At 40.0% G+C, this 21,418-nt stretch overlaps 1 protein-coding gene across 8 annotated transcripts; it reads right to left on the reverse strand.

The window, feature by feature from the left end:
• Nucleotides 1–1,978: 1,978 nt before the first annotated feature.
• LOC103714444 (splicing factor U2af large subunit B-like) lies at nt 1,979–20,742 on the reverse strand. 8 transcript variants are annotated; one of them, XR_015983133.2, is made up of 15 exons: nt 20,535–20,701; nt 19,814–20,040; nt 19,133–19,276; nt 16,562–16,626; nt 16,160–16,281; nt 15,899–15,969; nt 15,773–15,817; nt 15,632–15,691; nt 4,826–4,886; nt 4,626–4,738; nt 4,082–4,528; nt 3,129–3,264; nt 2,974–3,030; nt 2,822–2,889; nt 1,979–2,343 (listed from the first exon to the last, which is right to left on the reverse strand). XR_015983133.2 is itself a non-coding variant. In XM_088721034.2 (14 exons), exons 5-14 carry the CDS (start codon nt 16,263–16,265, stop codon nt 2,206–2,208), a joined length of 1,245 nt encoding a protein of 414 aa, XP_088577160.2. In that variant the 5' UTR covers nt 16,266–16,281; nt 16,562–16,626; nt 19,133–19,276; nt 19,814–20,040; nt 20,535–20,701; the 3' UTR covers nt 1,979–2,205. The 8 variants fall into 8 exon arrangements, 5 of the variants coding, with proteins under 5 accessions (XP_088577160.2, XP_089786596.1, XP_088577161.2 ...); XR_605222.6 differs by lacking the exon at nt 16,160–16,281 and having other exon boundaries at nt 20,535–20,742; XM_088721034.2 differs by lacking the exon at nt 2,974–3,030.
• Nucleotides 20,743–21,418: the final 676 nt, after the last annotated feature.

Consider the following 21,418-nt stretch of genomic DNA (forward strand, 5'->3'; position numbering starts at 1 on the left):
ATGACCATCGACCCCGGACAACTGAGGTCGGCGTCCGACCTCGGAACCTCCGACCTGAAGAATTTCCGACCTCAAAGGTCTGTCCTCGTCGACCACCTACTACGGCCGTACCCCTCCGAGGTCCGGCCGAGGGCCATATCCTGCCACTGCCCCAGCATTTATTACGCATGACCTCTGCAAACCTCCGGTTCACTCAACAATTAATGCGCATCTCCGGCCTACTCAACAATTAATGCGCATCTCCGGCCTACTCAACAATTAATGCGCATCTCCGGCCTACTCAACAATTAATGCGCGCCTCCGGCTTACTCAACAATTAATGCGCATGGCTCCTATTGTCTACGGACCCATGGCTCTCTACGGCAGATCAGCTCAGCGGAGTCCAATCAACCGTGATAAATCTCTGATCTCGGCCTCACCTTCGACACCAATGCAATGATTCACCCGATCGCGTGCCGGCTCGGGTCGTACGACGGCCTCGCCCCATCACATCACAGGTACACCGACCCCCCTATAAAAGGGAACCCTTGCTTCTCAGAGGGGGGGTTGGACACAGCAAACTCAAAATATACTGCCTTCTTCCTCCTTTTGACACTGATTGCCCCCCTTTCTGACTTAAGCATCGGAGGGCCGGCGCCGGAAGACCCGGCCACCGGCTTTTCTGCAGGCACCCCGACGGAGGACGCCGCCCGCCGACGGACCGCCGCTCCCCTGTGTCCACCGCCGCTCCCACTCCTCGACCGACGATCGCCCCCGGGTCCAATTTCCAGCAACAGGTATCAATATAACTGGGGCCTTTTTCTTGTACCAATCTGCTGCCACTAAATCCCAAACCGAGGTTGGAGCACTGCTTGACTTGCTCTGAGATCGGTGAGAATCGAGCTGGGCAACCGAGTTGTGGAAGAACCGATCTCCTCCGAGGATGACCTGCAAAAAGTTCGCTTGCTAAAAGTTTCCGACGAGCAATCCTCCGATGTCCAAGTCAGAATAATAAAACAACAGTATGCTAGGAAGAATTCTTTATAGAGTAGAGTCTCTCAAACAGCTTACCTGAGGACCCCCGGACTATTCCTTTATATAGGATGATCTAACAATCCATTACTTGATTTAGCGCAACATGCTTTAATTGCCATCAGCTGCACGTTTACAATGTGAAAAACGTTCTGCACAAGCAGCATGGGGCAGTAATTATGACGATCATGTATTAACAACAATGTTCACATAATTGCCGCTCACCGCTAGCACATGTAGAGTGACTCCTTAGTTTTCACCGAAATTATTCACCACAGATAATATCGAGGTCAAAAACGTGTCTAATCCAAAGTCGAGATATCCAACATTTTTCATATCGGTTATAACCATAAAATGGTTTAAATGGAAGTCCATTAGCATAAGGCTACTTAGCTTGGTTCAGGTGTCTCGTCCTATTAGAGATGAGTTGGATTTAAGTTGCTGCAAGAAAGGCTCAAGCCCAAATTAAATAAGGCAATAGTTTGGATTTAGTTAGTTTCTTTCTTGGGGCCTAGAATTGGGCTCAGCTTCATGATCCGCTACTCACTGGCAACAAATATTTCCTTTTCCAATCAATAGAAATGCCACTCTACCGCAACCCCCACCCACACCCCACACGAAAAAAAAAACGAAAAAGAAAAGAAAACCTTTAAAAATGGCAACAGCCAACAGCAGAGCATGAATGGAAGAAAAAAAAAAGGCATATTTCCTTGTAAATCATTAGCAAATATCTGTCATATTCTCCACCGAAACCAACCTTATAAACTAACTTTAATCATCATCTTCACCAGCAGCAGCGGATCTCTCCGTGGAGCCCTGGCACAATGAAATGACGGGGTTGGACATGACCAATCTATGTAGCCTAAGCTTGCATGAATGATTCTGCTTTTTGTTTCTGTACATATTGCTCCTGCAGTTCAAGAACTAGGGGTGATAATAAAGTGGAAAAGGTCCATCTTTGCTAGACTTTTGGAACAACAAGAATATTTTAAAAAGTTTTTGTATCATGCGAGTTATCATAACAGTAACAGCACGTCAGAAACATATTTCCTTTTAAGTTGCACATGAAAAATCAACTAATATTGTACAACTCCGAATTGCACCAGAGCCTCTGGAAAAACCTCATAACCGTCGCACATTGGCAGAGAATAAAGATACCAAGGAGGAAAACATACTAAAAGGAAAAAGATGCAACTAGCCATCGTATTCTCCTTGGGCAAACTTGCTCTCTGGATAAAAGATGGCAACAACTTCTCTGCCCCCGAATTTCCTGCCATTCATCCCCTGCCTGGCTTTTGTAGATCCTTCCGTGTCAGCATATTCCAAGAATACCTGGAAAGAAAGAACAAACAGCGAAATCATTTATTAGCAACATCAAACAATGACTAAACAATAATGATAAAACCATAGTATATCTACTAAAAGAAATCCTCATAAACAACAATTCCAGGGATCTTTCATGTCTTCTACGTAAAATTACTGTTAAACTGGGATGCTCCCATGACCCAGGATTGAAGTAGCGCTATTTGACCAGCAATGATTCCATAGTGAAAGCCAAAAAATGGCACACAATTTTCACATTATGTCTCAAATAATTATGGTGCATTTAGAACAGTGAAGGTTCATGGACTAAGAAGAAAAATTAAAACTAAAGCCCATTCCAGATTTCATATATGATAATGATATCTAGAAAAGGTTTTAGACTTGAAGCCTGCAACCATCAACAGTGAGCTTGCAGAGTTCCCAGCAAAATATTTCATGACAATAGCAGCAGTTATAGCAATTTTCAATATTTTTTTAACAAACTTGCCTTTCCAACTCCAGGAGATGATTCTCCATTTGGACCAGGTCGAGGGATGATAACATTTACCAGCTTACCTGCAAAAGCATCACCAGTTCAGATGTCTTCAAAATATTCAAGTCCACAAAAGACAGTCTTAGGTACAGGAAAGAGAGGGTAACTATGGTATCTTCAGTGGGTTAAGCCAGATTCTCAATAGCATAAGGTTGGACAAAAGGCTGTAAAAAAAACCAGAAAAAAGAAAGATATGAAATTAAAAAACTAATAAATGTATAATGAGAGACAAGATGGTTCAGTCAGTAGACGAGTTACTTACCATACTTCTCGCCTTCACATCTCATGTCTTCTACAATATCTTCAAATTCTTCATCATTTTTCAATTCTTCTTCACTAACAACCTGTCTTAAGCATACTACCTTGGTTGGAAGGGGTGCCATTTGGAAAGCAAGCTTCTGCAAAAAGAAAAAACATTAAATATGAAAGCCAGTAATGTCTGCCAAATATCAATTATCATTCATTAAGACAGCTGACAAGATTACATGAAAGATTGTAATAATTTTAATCTATTGATGAAGCTCAGAACAGGTTAAAGATGCATTGCAGATTCTAGATAAAGCATGAAATAAAAGCATGCGCACACCCAAAGAAAAATCTTGCAGCTTTATGATAGTTAAATCTGCTGAGGCACCTAAGATGCTGATAGAAGTATGAAAATATAGAAATTAATTAAATCTTTTTTGACTGCATTTTCAAAGAGTATTTGCTTGGACTGTCGATCCTTGAGCAAGTTAATTTGATAGTCAAAAAAGCAGCATACAGAGTAACAGTAGTCACTATGAACAACTTTTGAATGGCAAACATTCAAAAACATAACAACACGAAGGAAACAAAAATAAACATAAAGAAAACTAAAGCGTAGCCCAGTGCATGAGGCTCCCACACTGCAGGATCTAGGGAGGCCCAGATGCATGTGTCTTATTTGTGCATACCGAAAGGCTGTTTCGTGTTTCGAACCCATGACACTAAGGTCATAATGAAGCAACATTACCATTGTGCCAAGGCTCCCTCACATAGAAAATGGTCAACACATATTTTAAATAACAAAGTGAGCCCATGAGAACTGATGCTCAAAGGCCACTTCATAATGAGTCAACCACACTAGAAGCACCACTTAGAAAAGAAATCATGACGAAGCTTAAATTATTAATTACGCAGGATCCAATTCTTCGCCAATAGAACAGAAATAGAATGATATTAATTGCATATTACCTGCAACGCCACTTGCTGTTGAGCCTGCAGTAACAAATTTTCTTGTTCTGGCCTAGGCTGTGTTAAACCTTGGTTTGCACGTCTAACAGTAAGAGTTTTATCTCCCATTTTGATGCCATTAAGTGCTGCACATGCAATGTCTGTGACTGCAAGGTCCTGGTAAATACAGAAGGCATAGCCTTTTGAGTTGCCGGTTTCCCTGTCCTTGACGAGATTAAAACCTCGAAGAGGACCAAACATCTCAAGCAACTCTCGTATCTTTTCTTCTGTAAGAAAGTGTGGAATCCCACCCACAAAAATACGATCAGGACCCTCAAGCACACCACCAGAACCTGGTGTAAGGCCAACAGCAGCAAGGTTAAGATTGGGGTTGGGTTGGCTTGGGCCGAGTGTAGCAGCAAGAGCAGGGTTGTAATCAGTTGGCCTTCTCACTTTCACAGGTGCTCCCTGAATACATGCAGTACCACATGCAAAGAGGTTAGCAACAGTTTAACGATTTCAAGTAACTGGCATGCAAAGAGGTTCAGCTAGAGAAGACTCAAACCTCAAATATGATGCCATCCAAGGCCATTGCATTGCTCGCTTCTTCCACTGACCTCATTTCAACAAAAGCAAACATCTTCTCATGATTTATATACACATTAACAACAGCATCACCTTCAAAAAAAAATAATGGCATCAAATCAGTAAGCTGTCATCTTATTGGAAAGAAGTAATCGAAAGTATGGATCTGTGAAGAGAAACCTGGCCCAGCAGTGTTCCCTCCAATTGCTGCCATAACCTGGTTAAAAAAAGCAGCAACCGACTGCAAGCAAGTTTGGAAGTTAAAAAGAGAAGTCAGGCAAAATAATGCAACATCAGACAAAAGGTATGCAAGAACAACATAACTGCTTCAAAATAAAGAAATGGTTCCTGCGTGCAATATTAGAGCCAAGAGCACCAAGCTGCTAGTGGATGCCCACCAGAGAGATAAACAGGAAAATAAATAATGCACCCACGAGATTTATTGATAATAATCTTGAGTTCTATATACCGTTGTTCGTGAAAATCATGCCTTTGGCACTCGAGATCATAGGTAAATACTTATATGGTAATATCCTTAGTAACCTATTAAGCTTATAATAACATCAATGGTAAGTCCTAAATAGGAATACTTGGCAAACAAGGATATATAAACTAACCACAAATAGCAAGAACAATTTTGATGATTATAATCATGGTATCCCTAAACGCCCATACTACCCTTATGTACTGGACTTGTTCCTGATCTCAGCTTGCTTCATAATGTCTTTGGACAATTTCTTAGTCAAGAAAGTTTCTGAAACTAGCACGTTGCATCTGCAGGGAAATGTGCTCGGAATTTACTTCCTTCTTCACTTAGAGAAACCTTGTGTGGGCACAAGTGTGGCGCATCCAAAGCAAGAAATGCAAGAAATTGAGTGGAAATAGTGCAGGGGTCGACTCATGCTGATCTGGGGTTGACCCCTGCAGAGCTGGGGCCGACTCATGCTGTTAAAGGGTCGACCCCAAGCCTGCGCCAAATTTAGGTAGAGACGGAAATTGATCTTTTACATGCTTGAGAATCAGGTAATTTGGGTCTTGAGGGGCTAACCATTATTGGACTAGGTTTAAGCTCAAAGAAAGAGAGAGCATTCAAGTCATGGGTGTACATGAGCTTGGGTTGAGTGCTTTCTCATGTAGTTTAGCCTAGGAGATTTTTTGGGTTTGGGTCATGATTGACCATATATATACACTCATGTATTTTGTGTATGTGTCGAATGAAATCAGATGAAACTCCTTTCTTCCTGAAAACCCTATTCTCTTTTCTTCTCTTTCTCTCATGCACGTAAGCTGCCATTTCCAAGAGAACCCTAGGGCATGCAGCCATCAAAGAAGAAGTCCTTCACGTCCAAGGACTTGAACCACCCATTAGCCGCACGGAAGAAAGGGAGAAGTCTAACCTGATTAGGACTTGTGTTCAGCTATAAGCAAGCAGAGCCTATTTCCGCTTGACTCTTGTTCTCCTCTACCATCCAAGAACCAGTGATCCACGCCTCTAGCAGCCAAGGAAACGCCCCAGGTGCTGTGGTTTGAGGCGGTTCATCCCCCCCACAATTGGTATCAGAGCTTTCCATCTCCCACAATTGGTATCAGAGCCATTGATTGGTGATTTGATGGAGGAAAGATCAAAATCAGCGGGTAAGATTTCAAAACAAAATTTCCGCGTTCTTTGATTTCTGTTTTGCGGTATGGCTTCTAGCAATCTTAAGACGGATTTTGAGAAGTTTGATGGAAAGGGGAACTTCACCCTATGGCAGCAAAGGGTGAAGGATTTGCTAGTACAGCAAAGGATCTATAAGGTCTTGGTAAGGGAAAGAAAGGAAAAGATCAGTGTTGAAGATTGGGAGGACTTAGAGGAGATAGCCTTTAGCACCATTAGGATGTGCTTGGCTGATCAAGTTCTACCTAAGATTTGCTCAGAGACCACGGCCAAAGGGCTATGGGAGAGGTTAGAAAACACATACATGGGAAAGAGCATGACAAACAAGATGTGGTTGACAAAACAGTTGTACAGTTTGCGGATGCCGAAATTTAATCAAGTGTGTTCGAAAGTTGTGAGTCTTGATGTGTGGATTGAGGAAGAGGATAGGACCCTTCTTCTGTTGTATTCTCTTCCGGGGTCTTATGATGGGTTGATTACTACTTTGGTGTATGGGAAAAAAACCCTGAATTATGAAGAGGTAGTTGGTGTTCTTCGATCTAATGAGCAAAAAGAGAAGATTTGCAAAGGGAGTTCTAACTCAGAAGTTCTTGCTGTAAATGAGAGGCAAGGGAGACCCAGGGAAAAAGTTAGAGACAAGTCCAATGGCAGATCTAAGTCTCGGGGCAAGCGGAAAGCATGGAAGTGCTTCAGTGCTTCAAGTGTCATCAGCTTGGTCACATGAAGAAGAACTGTCCATTGCTGAAAATTGAGAAGGGAAAGAGCCTTTTAAAGGGTGGTTTGGCAAGCCATGGTGGTGCTAATTCATCTGAAGACAGTGGGGATGATCTACTGGTAGTTTCATATGGGACCATGAAGGATGACAGCCGGTGGACACTAGATTCAGCATGCTCTCATCACTACACTTCGCATCGGAAGTGGTTTGCTTCTTATGATAAAATCGATGGATGAAGTATAAGCCTTGGTGATGATCATTCTTGCAAGGTTGCTGGTGTTGGTACCATAAAGGTGAGGATGTATGATGGGGTCATTAAAACACTGACCAATGTCAAATATGTCCTGGAGTTGAAGAAAAATCTGATTTCATTGGGCTATCTGAAGAAGCATAGGAGTGCTTTTGGAAGCCAACCAAGCAGTGGTTGTTTGAGAATCACCAAGGGGGCTTTGGTAGTGATGAAAGGGAGAAGATTGAATAATAATGTGTATGAGATGGAGGACTCAGTTGTGACAGATAGTGCAGAGGTGTTGGCGGCAGCACAGGAGAAACAGTTGGCATACCAACTGTGGCACCATCGGATGGGGCACATGAGCGATGGAGGACTCACGGAACTCGGTAAGAAAGGTCTGATTCCAGTAGTTGAAAAGGAGGAGAATGACATGTGAGCTCTGCATATATAGCAAGCAGCATAGGGTAAAGTTTGCCAGCAGTTTCAAGCGGAGTGAAGGTATACCGGACCTAGTTCACTCAGATGTTTGGGGATCGGCTCTTGTTTCGGCCAGAGGTGGAGCTAAATTTTTCTTGACATTCATTGATGACTTCTCCAGAAAGGTATGGGTGTATCTGATAAGAGAAAAAACAGAGGTGTTTGCCCACAAATCTTGGAGAACTGAAGTTGAAAAGAAAACAGGGAAGCCAGTGAAATGCCTAAGGTCTGACAATGGAGGTGAGTACACTAGCAGCGAATTCAGAAGGTACTGTGAGGAGAATGGGATTAAATGCCATTTCACAGTGAGGATGACTCCCCAACAGAACAGTGTAGCCGAAAGGATAAACCAAACATTGACAGAGAAGGCCAAAAGTCTGAGGTTGTAGGCATCACTTCTCAAGTCTTTTTGGGGTGATGCGATAACATTTTCATGTTTTCTTGTTATCAGGTCCCCAAATCGCAAACTTGATGGAGGCATTCCAGAGAAGATCTGGAGTGGAAAGAAGGTGGAGCTTGACTACCCAAAGGTTTTTAGTTATCGGGCCTATGCACTTGTGGAGGCAACCGAAAGAAGCAAATTAGACCCGAAGTCGCAGAAGATGATCTTCATCGAATATCCACAGAGTCAAAGGCTACTTGCTGCGGGATCCTCATAAGTGTACTATCAGTAGAGATGTGATCTTTGATAAGAAGAGCATTCTGAAGAAGCCGGGAATCGCAGATGATGTTAAAAAGGCTAGACAGGACAGCAATGGACAGCATTCACTAGCAGGTGATGTACTTTCAAATTCTACCTCCAAACTTGTTTCTTTTGAGATAGAATTTGGTAGGCACGTTCCCACATATGTGGAAGACCAGCTAGGAGGGCCATCTGTCCAGAAGGATGTGTAGGTAGAGCCACACAGTTCTGGTTTGAAGGACCTTGTAAGGGGAGTGGCACCGCATATACAGAAGCGTATCATCTACAAGCCTGTCAGATATGGCATTGATGAGACTATCTCCTATGCTCTCATCACTGCTAATGGAAATCTAGAGATCTTTGAGGAAGCCATAAAAAGTTCAAATCGGGAGTCATGGATGCAGGCCATGATGGAAGAGATGCAGTCACCAGAAAAGAACAGTACATGGCAGCTAGTGGATCTACCTAAAAATGCTCGGGCCATTGGTTCAAAATAGGTATTCACAAAGGAGATACCTTCAGAGCAAGGTGGAGTCAGATACAAGGCAAGACTTGTAGCAAAGGGGTACTCATAGAGAGAGGAAGTTGACTACACCGAGGTATTCTCTCCAATGGTGCGACATGCTTCAATTTGGGTGTTGTTGTCTTTGGTAACACGGTATGATATAAAATTGGAGCAAATGGATGTGAAGACAGCGTTCTTACATGGGAGCCTAGAGGAGAAGATTTACATGAACCAACCAGCTGGTTTTAGGCAGTCTGGATTGGAGAAAAAGGTCTGTCTACTCAAGAGATCTCTCTACGGTTTGAAGCAGTCACCCCGATAGCAATACAAAAGGTTTGATACTTGTCTTAAGCCTTGGTTTTTTCATATGTGAACATGATAGCTGTCTATGTGAAGGATGTGGATGAGGATGATGCACTGTATCTACTTTTGTATGTGGATGATATGCTCAATGCCAGTAGGAGTGCCGATGCAGTGAATGGGCTAAAAATTACATTGTCTTCAGAATTTGAGATAAAGAATTTGGATCCATCCAGGAAGATACTTGGGATGGAAATTTTCAGAGATAGAAGCAAGGGTATTCTCCACTTGTCATTTGGAGGATATATTCAGAAGGTGTTGGAGAGGTTTGGGATGAATGAAGCCAAACCGGTTGGAACACCTCTTGCAAGCCACATGACTCTTTCCAAGCTGCAGTGCCCTCAGACAGATAAAGAGAGAGTACATGAAAAAAGTTCTGTATGCTAGTGCCATGGGCAGCGTGATGTATGCTATGGTGTGTTGTAGGCCAAACATAGCACATGCAGTGAGCCAGGTGAGCAGGTACATGGCAAACCCTGGAAATGAGCACTGGAAGGCACTGAAGTGGATCTTTCGATATCTTCAAGAAACTCGGAGGCTTGGTCTGATTTTTGGGCAGCAAGATGGACCTACGAGGAACTCAAATGTCTCAAGTGAGTTTTCAGGTACATTAGAAGGATTTGTTGATGCTAACTTTGCAGATGATCTAGATACAAGAAGGTCTACTACAGGTTGTCTTCTGCATGTACGGTGAACCTGTTTCTTGAAGATCAACCCTTCAACCTATCACGGTCTTGTCTACCACAGAGGCCGAATATATAGAGATTATAGAGGCTACCAAGGAGGCTCTTTGGTTGAAGAAACTCATTCAGGAGATGAGCATGAAGCAAGGTACAGTGGTGCTACACAGTGACAGTCAAAATGCTCTGCAGTTGGTTCAGAATTCAGTTTATCATGCTCGCACAAAGCATATAGATATGAGGTACCACAGGATCAGGAAGCTGGTGGAAGAAGGTGAAGTGGTGCTGGTTAAAGTTGATATGAAGAACCAGTCGGATGCACTTACGAAGATTCTTCCGTGGAATAGTTCTCTCATGTGTGGGGCTGATAGGATTGATGGACAAGGTGAAGATTGTGGGCACAAGTGTGGCGCATCTAAAGCAAGAAATGCAAGAAACTGCAGTGGAAACAGTGCAGAAGTCGACTCATGCTGATCTAGGGTCGACCCCTGCAAAGCTGGGGCCAACTCATGCTGATCTGGGGTTGACCCCTGCAGAGCTGGGACCGACTAATGCTGTTAAAGGGTCGACCCCAAGCCTGCGCCAGATTTAGGTAGAAACAAAAATTGGTCTTCTACCTGCTTGAGACTCGGGTAATTCGGGTCTTGAGGCTAACCATTATTGGGCTAAATTTAGGCTCCAAGGGAGAGAGAGCATGCAAGTCATGGGTATACATGGGCTTGAGTTGAGTGCTTTCTCATGTGGTTTAGCTTAGAAAAATTTTTGGGTTTGGGTCATGATTGATTATGTATATATACACTCATGTATTTTGTGTATGTATGGAATAAAATTAGATGAAACTCCTTTCTTCCTGAAAACCCTATTCTCTTCTCTTCTCTTTCTCTCATGCATGTAAGCCGCCATCTCCAAGAGAACCCTAGGGCACGCAGCCATCAAAGGAGACGCTCTTCACGTCCAAGGACTTGAACCACCCATCAGCCGCACAGAAGGGAGAAGTCTTAACCTGATTAGGAGTTGTGTTCAGCTATAAGCAAGAAAAGCCTATTTCCGCTTGGCTCTTGTTCTCCTCCACCATCAAAGAACTAGTGATCCACGCCTCTAGCAGCCAAGAGAACGCCCTAGGTGTTGTGGTTTGAAACGGTTCATCTCCCCCACAATTGGTATCAGACCTTTCAATATCCCCACACCTTGGATGGTCGCATCTCAGTTCCATTAGCTTAGACTATATAAACAATAAGATAAAGATCTCCCTTTTCACCATGCAGGCTTCAGACATGGCCAGTTTCCCACTTGCCCAATGCTGCACTGTGCAAAAATCCAGTATTAACTCATTAAGGGTTGACATTAGGTTAGGGAGTTGGTTATAAAGCTGATGAAGAATGATAAAATGGATGAAGCTTCAGTGCTCAAAATGTATAAAAAGGTATGGGAATATGATATTTAGCTTCCAGGGGCACAAGGGTAATAAGAACAAATTTATATGGTTAAGAATAATAATGGTATAAAAATTGTCTCGACTTGTGCTATACATGATGGAATGTTGTTGCACAATTGTGTCGGAGATAAAATTAATCAAAAGAATAAGGAGATAAGGATGATTTGCATCTTCAAGGGTCTTAATGAAGAGAGAGAAATTTCATGTTTGTTCTATACTCATGGAAATTCAAATATTTGATTCTATTTAAATAATGAGAAGATATGGAAGCACTGCAGTTTAAGAATTTGTGGATCAATTGATGGTTTAGAGAGGTAGATGCTAATTTAAATGGAAAATTTATAATAAAGCGAAGAGGAAAGTTAAGAAGAGAAAGAACTTGAAAAGCAACGTTTTCATTGCACCACCAAGAAGGCATGACAAAGCGTTACACCCACAATCCAAGGAGTAAGAACCACACCTTTAGAGCATAGAACTGGCACAATTAAAAAATATGGGATAGCTTGCTAATTGATAAATCTGTATAAGCACAAACTCTTGATTATTGCCAAATATGTAAATAAGTAAACTCTTAAATAGGCCGTTGCAGCTTCCATGAAACTCTAGGGGTACAATATATAAATTACAAGGTATCCTTCTTGTAAGAACTAAGAAGACAACTTAATAATCTTATGAGAGAGTTAGAAAAGAAGAAAAATGGGGAGGTGTTGAGAATTTATTGCAGAAAGAAAAAATTAGAAACATATAAAATTTAGATTCTCATTGAATACCATTCAGGAAGGCACCTGGAATTGCAATAACCTATACGCACAAAATAGATCCTTTAACAACAATCATACCCTAAACAGGATCAAAATGCAAGCCAAATATCTAACAAGATTTAGAGTAAATCTATGACAGAGGTTTGATTATCTACAACAAGTTTCTAAAACACCTTCAGGATATGTGGGTGATTGTAGTGCTGCATAGTGCTTATGAAGTATGCAGTGAATACAATAGCCATATTCAAATGGTGGTTTAGGAACATCCATATAAAGCACCATTCATAGAAATAGATTAAAATAGTGGAATAGAAACAAATAAGAACAAGATTCTATGTATACTCTTTGACACTTTTTGAGATCTATTTGAGTATGACATATTGACCTAAAAAATAACAATATCCACCGATGGACTGTGATCAAATTTTAAGCAACCCAATGCAGTGTACAATCAGGACATAAGCAACAAAGATGAATAAATAAACAAAAGGTACACAATTTAAGCTACTAATCTTCAAACATATACTCGGAAGGCAAATTTCTTCCAACATAAGAGCAACCAATGTCCCATATAATCCATATGCTTTTGCATCTCGAATGCTTTCTCCCAAAATATGTCCGCACCTAGTGGACCACTATGAGGCTTGAACATTTATGGGGACTTCAACTGGCCCAATGCTGAACACCAGCAGGTACATATGTAGCATCATGAACCACAATTTTGAAAATGGATCCTCAAGCAAAAAAATCATAAACATTTAGATTGTTATGTTAAAATTATTAGCGAACAAGAAAATAATATATTAAACTCTAAATTGATGCAAAACATAATTTGCTAATGATCTATTTTTAAAAAAAATATAAATTTTCATGTTTCAACACAAAATTGCTATAGTAATTCAGCTAGAAGTCCAAAACAATAGGATATACTCTCAAGTGAATTATATTTTTCTTTGCTTTCCTGTTTTTTTATTGTAATTCTCTTTTATTGGTTGAGACCTACAAAACTGCAAAACAACCAAAACTAAACCTAACTTGCCCAGGTTAAACTAAAACTAAGTTTCAAACGTTGCTCAAGAGTGTTTTGTTTGTATACAACAAAACAGAAATAGCATACACAACCCAAACACTCAAATACCATTGATTGATAAAAAATGAAAGAGGAATTATTCGCAATTTAATCATATCAGATACATGTCCATAAAATTGCTAAAAATGCCTGCATGCACTAAACTGTCCACATCATCAGATTCACCACATTACTTATACAGAACAATAAGTTCTGGGAAAATTTTTTGATGAAAATTCCATCATGAATTTTAAACCTGGAGAATCTAACTAGAACAGCTTTCATAAAAATAATGATGATGCCATTCAATCCAGAAGCTTAAATTCTCAAAACTCTTGGAATATCAAGACTTACAAAGACTTGGACATGATATGACACATACAGGCACCAGAATAAGTGTCCTATTTACAAAAATTGTAAAAACAAAAAAACTTTTTGGCTCTGCACTAAACCTATTGAGCATGAACCTATGTCCATACCCTGCATACACTGCAATATGGAAGGCTATGACACAAGCCACATCGAGTATCAAACATGACCAGTTCAGCACAAGCTCGGTATGACACAATTGACACAAACCAACACATGAATCCTAGGCAAGAACTATTGCCACTTGGCTCAAAACTCTCAGTTCCTAACAAGAGCCACTTTAGTATAACAATTTAATTCTTAACTATCCTGTCAAATGACATATTAGTGAAAGTCAAGATAATGTTTTTTTTTATGTGGGGTTGGTGGCAGGAGGGAGGGAGATTAGGAGGGGCTCATCCCCACCTTTCTACCCTAGTATACCCACACCACCTGTCAAGGACAAACTCCAACCGGAATTGAACCCCTACTCCCTTGCCCAAGTGGCAAGAGGTGAAACCATCCGAGGAAGGGCTCAATGGTCTGACAGTGGAAATCTTGACTATCCTAAATATTAAACAACCCTATCTTAGACATTTTCTCATCTTTTTCATAATTGTGATATGTATCAAATGATTTTTTTATAAGAAATATCACTAACTAGACAATATAGCCTAGACAACAACATACCTTGTTTATAATTAAGTCTAATACATATTTCTACTTTATGGAAGTATCCTCATTTCAGAATTTTTTAGAAGAAATGTTGGACACCTTAGGAAACCTGGATAATTGGCATGGGCATGAAGTGGCAAGTAACACTCTAAAGCTGAGCATATTCAGACTTTTACATCACGTTGCACATGTCTTACCATCCACTTAGTCACATTTGAGATCTTCATATAGTATTAAAAAGCTCAAGAGCTATAATGTCAATAATTTCAATATAAGTTTATAACAAATTTTCAATCCAATAAAACAAAATTCTCATGTCAAAAATTAGTTAAATGTAGTCCTAGTCACAAGTTCTCCATCCTAGGACTTATACCATGTAAGCTTTATAGGGATAGGGCTCAAGCTAGGTTTGTCCGTGCTGCTGCAGAAGTTACTTTCGAGGTATGTTTCATGCTGCTTCAGCTTTTTCAGAGGGGCTGTTCTTAAAGCACATCTATGAAAGTGTTTGAAAAAGAAGCACTCTTTCAAGCGTATGGTGTTTGGTAAAACATTAAACAGGAAAGTTTGTTTCAATAGCCTTATATCCTCTAATAGACTTGAATCTACTTTTGTGCTGACAGACTTAAATCTAACTTTGTTCAAACAGACTTAAACAAGTCAAAAATTGCTGAGATATGAGTCTAGCCTCTAGAATCTAGATGATGGGCTTTGGCACAATATTCTAGGTCCAGCTTGGGTCCATGATGGTTCAATTAAATTTGACTTCTCCAAATACATTTGCACCTCTAATATATTTGCTCCAACACAAGCCACACTCATTATTTCTATGGAAACAACGCATATGCTTTTTATAAAGATAAATGATTAATTAGAAGCTAGTTTTCCTCTTCTTCTACAACTTTTTACTTTTGCACAATATGAGAAGCCATTTATGAAGCATGATGAAAGACACCCTTTTCTCAAGAAGTGTTAATTTTTTTGCTTTAAAATTTATAAAATGCTTTTTTTTGAGAAATAACAAAAGCACATCTAAATCACCAACTGATAAGATTTTATAAAGAAATCATAGATCAAGATTTTCAAATGTATAATAAAAGTAAGAAAATAATAAAAACACTTAAATTTCCATCTCCTTATAAAATTTTCTACCCTAATAAAAATGTAAGCATGTGTCTTACATGAACATTCGATTAGTTACAAGAAGGATACTAGTCATGAAATAACTTCTATGACCTAGTGGAATGATAAACAGTGTAAAAAGCATATCCATTAGAGGATATTGAATACACTCCCTGAACGCAAAAGCTTTTCATGGTCAACAGCAGCAGAAGATAAAGAGAGATAATTGAAATATTACAGAAAAAACATGAGAGATATTAAATGGGCACACCTGCTCATTAGCAGTAGGAGAAAGGCCGCCAACATAAACACGCCGAGCATGTCGAGTTGCCTGGAGATCACAAAAATAATTTCAGACCACAGAATATCATAATCAGATTAAATGATCAGACAATTTAGTTGATCATAAAACCTGTTGCGTCATTGCCTGATAAGGCATCAAAGAGAGAGCTGACAACTGCATGAATACAGACAAACATATGAATACATGAATTATACATTCATTTGCAAAAAAAAAAAAAAGAAAAGAAGAATAAACCTGTCCAGGTGTTGAGGGAAACATGTTTGGAAACATTCCAGGACTAGCACTTGTGGTCCCAGTCATCTGACCTGCAAAACCAACAAAATTAAAACAAAATATAATCCACAAGCCTATCTTAACAAGCAGCAGAAAGGTATGGCATCATCTTCATATACCATCAATAATAAAAGATAAACCCGGCCCCGTCAAATTTATCATCTATAGGGTATATATGTACTGGAGGAAATATTAGTAAGAATACCAAAAATGAATAGTTGCCTTTTGAAGGTGAACAAGAACCATCAAACCAGTGCATTGATTCCAAAAAAGCTACAGTAGTCAGCTCACGCCCATTGGCAGCATGGTGGGACAAGCGACCCAACATTGCCTTCTTATAACAACTTACATGCAAAAAACAAACAAACCACCACCAAAAAAACAAGAACAACAAAAAGCGCACTCAGTTTCAGTATAAAATCAGAAGGTGAAAAATTGAAAACATAACATCTCATCCAAGTATAGCAGTTCTAAATGAATTGGAAAGTCATTGAAACAGACATTAAAATTACTAGTGCTTACCAAGCAGAATATGCATCTCAATATAAACATTCCTAAGTTAACACAAGAGAAAGAAAGCAAGAGTACAGACACCAACGAGTGATTTCTTTGGTGGTGGCATACCTGCAATGACTGCACCAGGTATCATAGTAGCCACAGGTGGCATGTCAAAACCGCTGATACGTTTGCTGTATTTGGGGGGAAAAAAATATTACCAATTAACAGATCCATAACAACAAAGCATACTCAAATAACTCGATTAGGAAACTAGCAAATTACAGCAACAAAAAAAGGATAAGGACAAAAAACAAGGTTCACAAACAAGCCTATAAATCGCATCCATGGGCAACAGGTTGTGACTCAGCAGTTTTAGCCTAATGGATCGTGCTTCTCCTTGTCAAGCGCATATTTATCAAGAACCCCTTTTTAATGGTTGTAACCAATCCCCTGACCACATCAAGGGGATGGAGCTGAGTAATTGATATGAGATCAAAAACATGTATTCATGGCATATATTTATTTTACAGTGAACGTTTCCCATGACAGTAATATGATAGGGGCTTGTGGTGGGCCTGGTGGCAATTTAAATTGCAGCTCTAGAATATTAGAAAGCTCTATGATAGCTTGGGCACAGATTCAACCTGACAGCCAGCTTTGCCTCGCTAGTGATTCAGAACAGACCGCACCAACTTGGTTGGAAGGCGGGAAAAGTAAAAGCCTCTCATATACAAGCAAGGGAACTAGCTAATAGAGTGGTTACTGAGAAATAATAAGAATAGTAAGATTTTTCAAAAATAAAAAGGAAGCATGCGCACACATACACGAACACAAGGATAGGAAAGTGTGCATGCCATATTTTGCTCTAACAATCTTCAAGATGATTAGACAAGATCTGATTAGATATCACTATAAAAGTTGATTTTTTTGTACCTGGACAGAAGAAAATGTCATATACTTGCTTAGTTCAACAATAAAAGATGCATCTTCAAAATGACTGTGCCTTAAAACTTTCATAATAAGACACTTTCATGTTCTCTAGAGGAAGAAAAAAAAGATGAAGCTAGCCAAACATTACATGATTATAAGCATTAAGCAATACGTTAAATTCAGGCAATGACAATTATATAGTGAAGAAATGATTCAGAACCTCCAAATTTCACCTTTATCATTTTCTTGTCCTGGAAATGCTTGTGCGGTTGCATTACATATCTTTAAAGCTCCAGACTGCCTTATCATCCTAGGTAGCTCTCTATCATGCTAGTACTGCCAAATGACTTAGGAATCGACTTATCATATTAGTCCCAACAACATAGCATCACCGATTTATCTTGACATTTAAGGGATTTCCATGTTAAAGAATCTGGATAAGATAAAACAAAAGAAAATCTAATATACACTCATATCACCAAACATGAACTCCTCTTACTGAAACCAATTTTTCAGATTATTCCTCTATCTTATACACATTGCAATTAGTCTCCCGATTCTACTCTTCTCCACGTCACCTTGTCTCTTCTTCCCTCCATTCCTCCTCTCCTCTTCCCTTCTCCTTCATATTCTCCTCTTCCTCTTCTGCTCTTACCCTATTCATCCCTGCACCTAACCTTCAAGACTCCAACCTCACACCAAGCTAATCTAGCTCCGTGAACGCTCCCCCGTGACCACCTCTCTTACTCCCTCTGTTCTCATCCAATCATCACCTCCTCTTTCACGCTCCACTCCTCTTTCCTCATCTTACAATCCCCCCCCCCCCTTCCCTAGAGGCCTGCAACTGGGTCCTGTCATAATCCCAGGATTAGCAAGCCGAAGCTGGGCACAAGCTTTAAAAAGTTGCAACTGTTTGATTCTAGGATAAGTCTCCAATTGGGATCTTAAATGTTTTCAAGTAACTTCCTGTTTCCTTCGTTAGAATCATCATATGCTACTAAATCTGGGATTCCCTGTCAGTATCTTCAAGCATCACCATTTGCCAATCTGCAGATGTTATAGACTATAAGCCATGTTTGTTAAAAAGACCAAAAAATGTATGGTCTGGGTAAAAGGAGAAGAAACCATGATAACCTTTGAACCTCGCATCAAGATGAATGATGTAGATCGTCACAACATTTGTCCATATACGGAACATAAGCAAACACAAAAAAACACGTGGACTTGAAATTGGTTTCAAATGTATACCATAGGAGTTCTATAATATAGAATGACACCACAACAGAATAGTCCTAACATTGCCCTACACAGATGCAGGAGCTTTTTGATCTAGAAGTTATGAGCTTGCTTGGACATTACATTACATATCCTAAAATCCTGAATGGAATAACGCAAATATCACATCACAGAATATGTTCATTAAAACAGAAGTTCTTAGTTAGACACTACATCAGATATCCTAAAGTTAGCACTAAAGTTTAAGACCAAATAAGTTGCAAATAATGTAATATAAGATTCTCATAACATAACCAGCCCTTTAGATGATAGATTTGCCTATAAATAGCCCTTTTGTTTTTTTTTCCTCTCTCAAAGGAAGTGATTGACCATGCCTTCTTCACCATAGCTATCTGAAAGTATAATAAATTCCCTTATCATGACAGAAATCATAGGCAACCTCATGTACAGAAGCAAGACTAAAAGCATATGTTTTCAAACCTTAATTGACATAAGTCATGGATATAAGCCTGTTGGTTATTTGCAACTTACCTCTTTGACCTTGAGCGGGAACGAGACCTTGATCTATGATCAGATGTACCCCTCGATCTTGATCTATGATGAGATCTACCCCTTGACCGAGATCGAGACGTATGTCCATCGTACTTGTCCCTGTCTCTCTCATAGTCCCTATACCTGAAACATTGAGAGAATTAATATAGTTACAGCATTCAAAGAAGGAATCAGCACTGATAATAAGTCAATAATTGGTTAGAAACAAGCTATGGAACTAACAATGAGAAGAACAAGGGTATCAAGACTTTAGGAAAACAATAATCCAGAAAATCATGCATGCCATTATATATAGATGCACAAGATACCTATATCTAGAAAAGTCAAAGGTGTATCATAGCATGTAAGATTTACATAATAGAACACAAACTTGTAGCAATACAAGGTTCAAGTATGATAAAACCACTTAACAACAAAAAATAACCAAAGCATACGAGATGAAAACAAAAATCTCAACAAGCAAAACAGATTATCCAATACTGGGGTAACAACTCGTTCTTTGACATATTTAACTAAACACAATGTTGACAAGCAATTAAAATGTTTAAATAAAATATCTAAGCCTGGCATATGAATTATTGGCAGTGCAACGCATTAGCATTATAATATGACAAATATAAAGTTATGATTTCTTGCATAAAAAAGATTCAACCGGTGTACCTTTCATGATCTCGGCTACGGTAATGGTCATGATCATCAGATTTCCCACGGCTGTGCTCCCTCCTGTGATGACGATCACGATCCCTGTCCCTATCTCGTTCCCGATCCCTCTCCCTTTCCTCATCACGTTCCCTGTCCCGTTCTCGTCCTCTATACCTTTCCCTCTCCTTATCTCTCTCCCTGTTTCTGCTTTTCGAAGAACCTCTTTCATGCTCATGAGAATCGCTCTGCAATCACATGAAGATGCTATGGGGATTAAAAGGAACAGAAGCCCGACAAAAGCTATAAAATGAATTAGACCATGAAACCCTAAATTTGTAGAAGATTCTCTGAGGAAAACCAATATCCGAGAATTCTTATGAATCTTGTCCAAACATAACCCTAAGGCGAACCTTCAATTGATACAATAAACAATATAAAAGCAAAAGTAATTCTTGCACGAAGTTAAACTAAAAGTTCCATCCAAAAAACCGACTGCACCTATTAATCGAAGTAGAAACCCTCAATCCGATCAAAACCAATCAAGAACGCCAAGCTTCTTCTCAAGACGACCCAATCCACCAAACACTAAAACAAGATACAAAGTTCCCGACAAGAAATCGTTCCAATCCAGCATTGACTCTAGATAACGAAATCGATTGACGAATTCCAGACAAATAACTCTAATCTTTACCGAATCCCCGAGGGGAAATAGGGAAAAAGACGTAGAGAGCGAAGAAACCTCGGACTTGGAGTCTCCATAGCCCGGCATGTTTCCAACGTCTTCCTTTCTTCTACCTATCTCGCTCTTGTTCTCTCGTGTCCTCTTCTCTACCGATCGCTCGCGAGCGCCAGCACCGGGGGCAGGGTGAGGGCGATGACCCGATGGGGCTGTTGGAAACGATCATCGGGGGCCACGGTATACGCCCACATATAACACGAGAGCCCTCTCTATAGTCACGCCCGTTTTTGCTAAATACACCAGCGGTGAGAACTGATTTGGTTCTGTTACATACATACATACATACATATAAAACTTAGAGAGACAATAGATGTCTAGATCTAGAATACATTTCATAAAATCAAAAAATAAAAAAAAAAAAAGGTATGATTTCTTAGAGGCTCTAAAGAGTATCATACAAATGTTGAGCAACGAAAGAGGCAACTCAGTCTGCTGCTCCATTCACTTCCCTATAAACATGAAAAGTTTGAAAAGCACTACAATCCTTAGTCAGCCTAAGGATGTCATGTAATAGTAGGTGCCCACATAGCATCATGCAATGATCCTGGATCTACTAAATTACCACAGTAGACTCGTCTTCAATCTGAATGCAATCCGCTCTTAGGGTGAGCTTAGTATAAGTAAAACCCTCCCAGTCATCCCTTAATTCTGCACCATGACAACAAAAATATGGGCACCCCTAGCTGCAAGCAATCTAGAGTCCGGACCTCTAATCACAAATCCAGTTCCAACTTTGCTACCGTCCTCAGATATGCTACTGTCGAAATTAACCTTAAGAAAACTCAGAGGTGGGGGCTCCCATAGGATGAATATCGTTCGGATAGCTGCAAGAGCTGAACGGAAGTCCCAAATGTGTCTCGCAATCATGGCATCTCCAACGGAAG

Source organism: Phoenix dactylifera, chromosome 1 (genome assembly GCF_051530095.1).
Source record: "Phoenix dactylifera cultivar Ajwa chromosome 1, Ajwa_hap1_PhDact_Kaust_v1.1, whole genome shotgun sequence".
NCBI classification, from domain to species: Eukaryota; Viridiplantae; Streptophyta; class Magnoliopsida; order Arecales; family Arecaceae; genus Phoenix; species Phoenix dactylifera.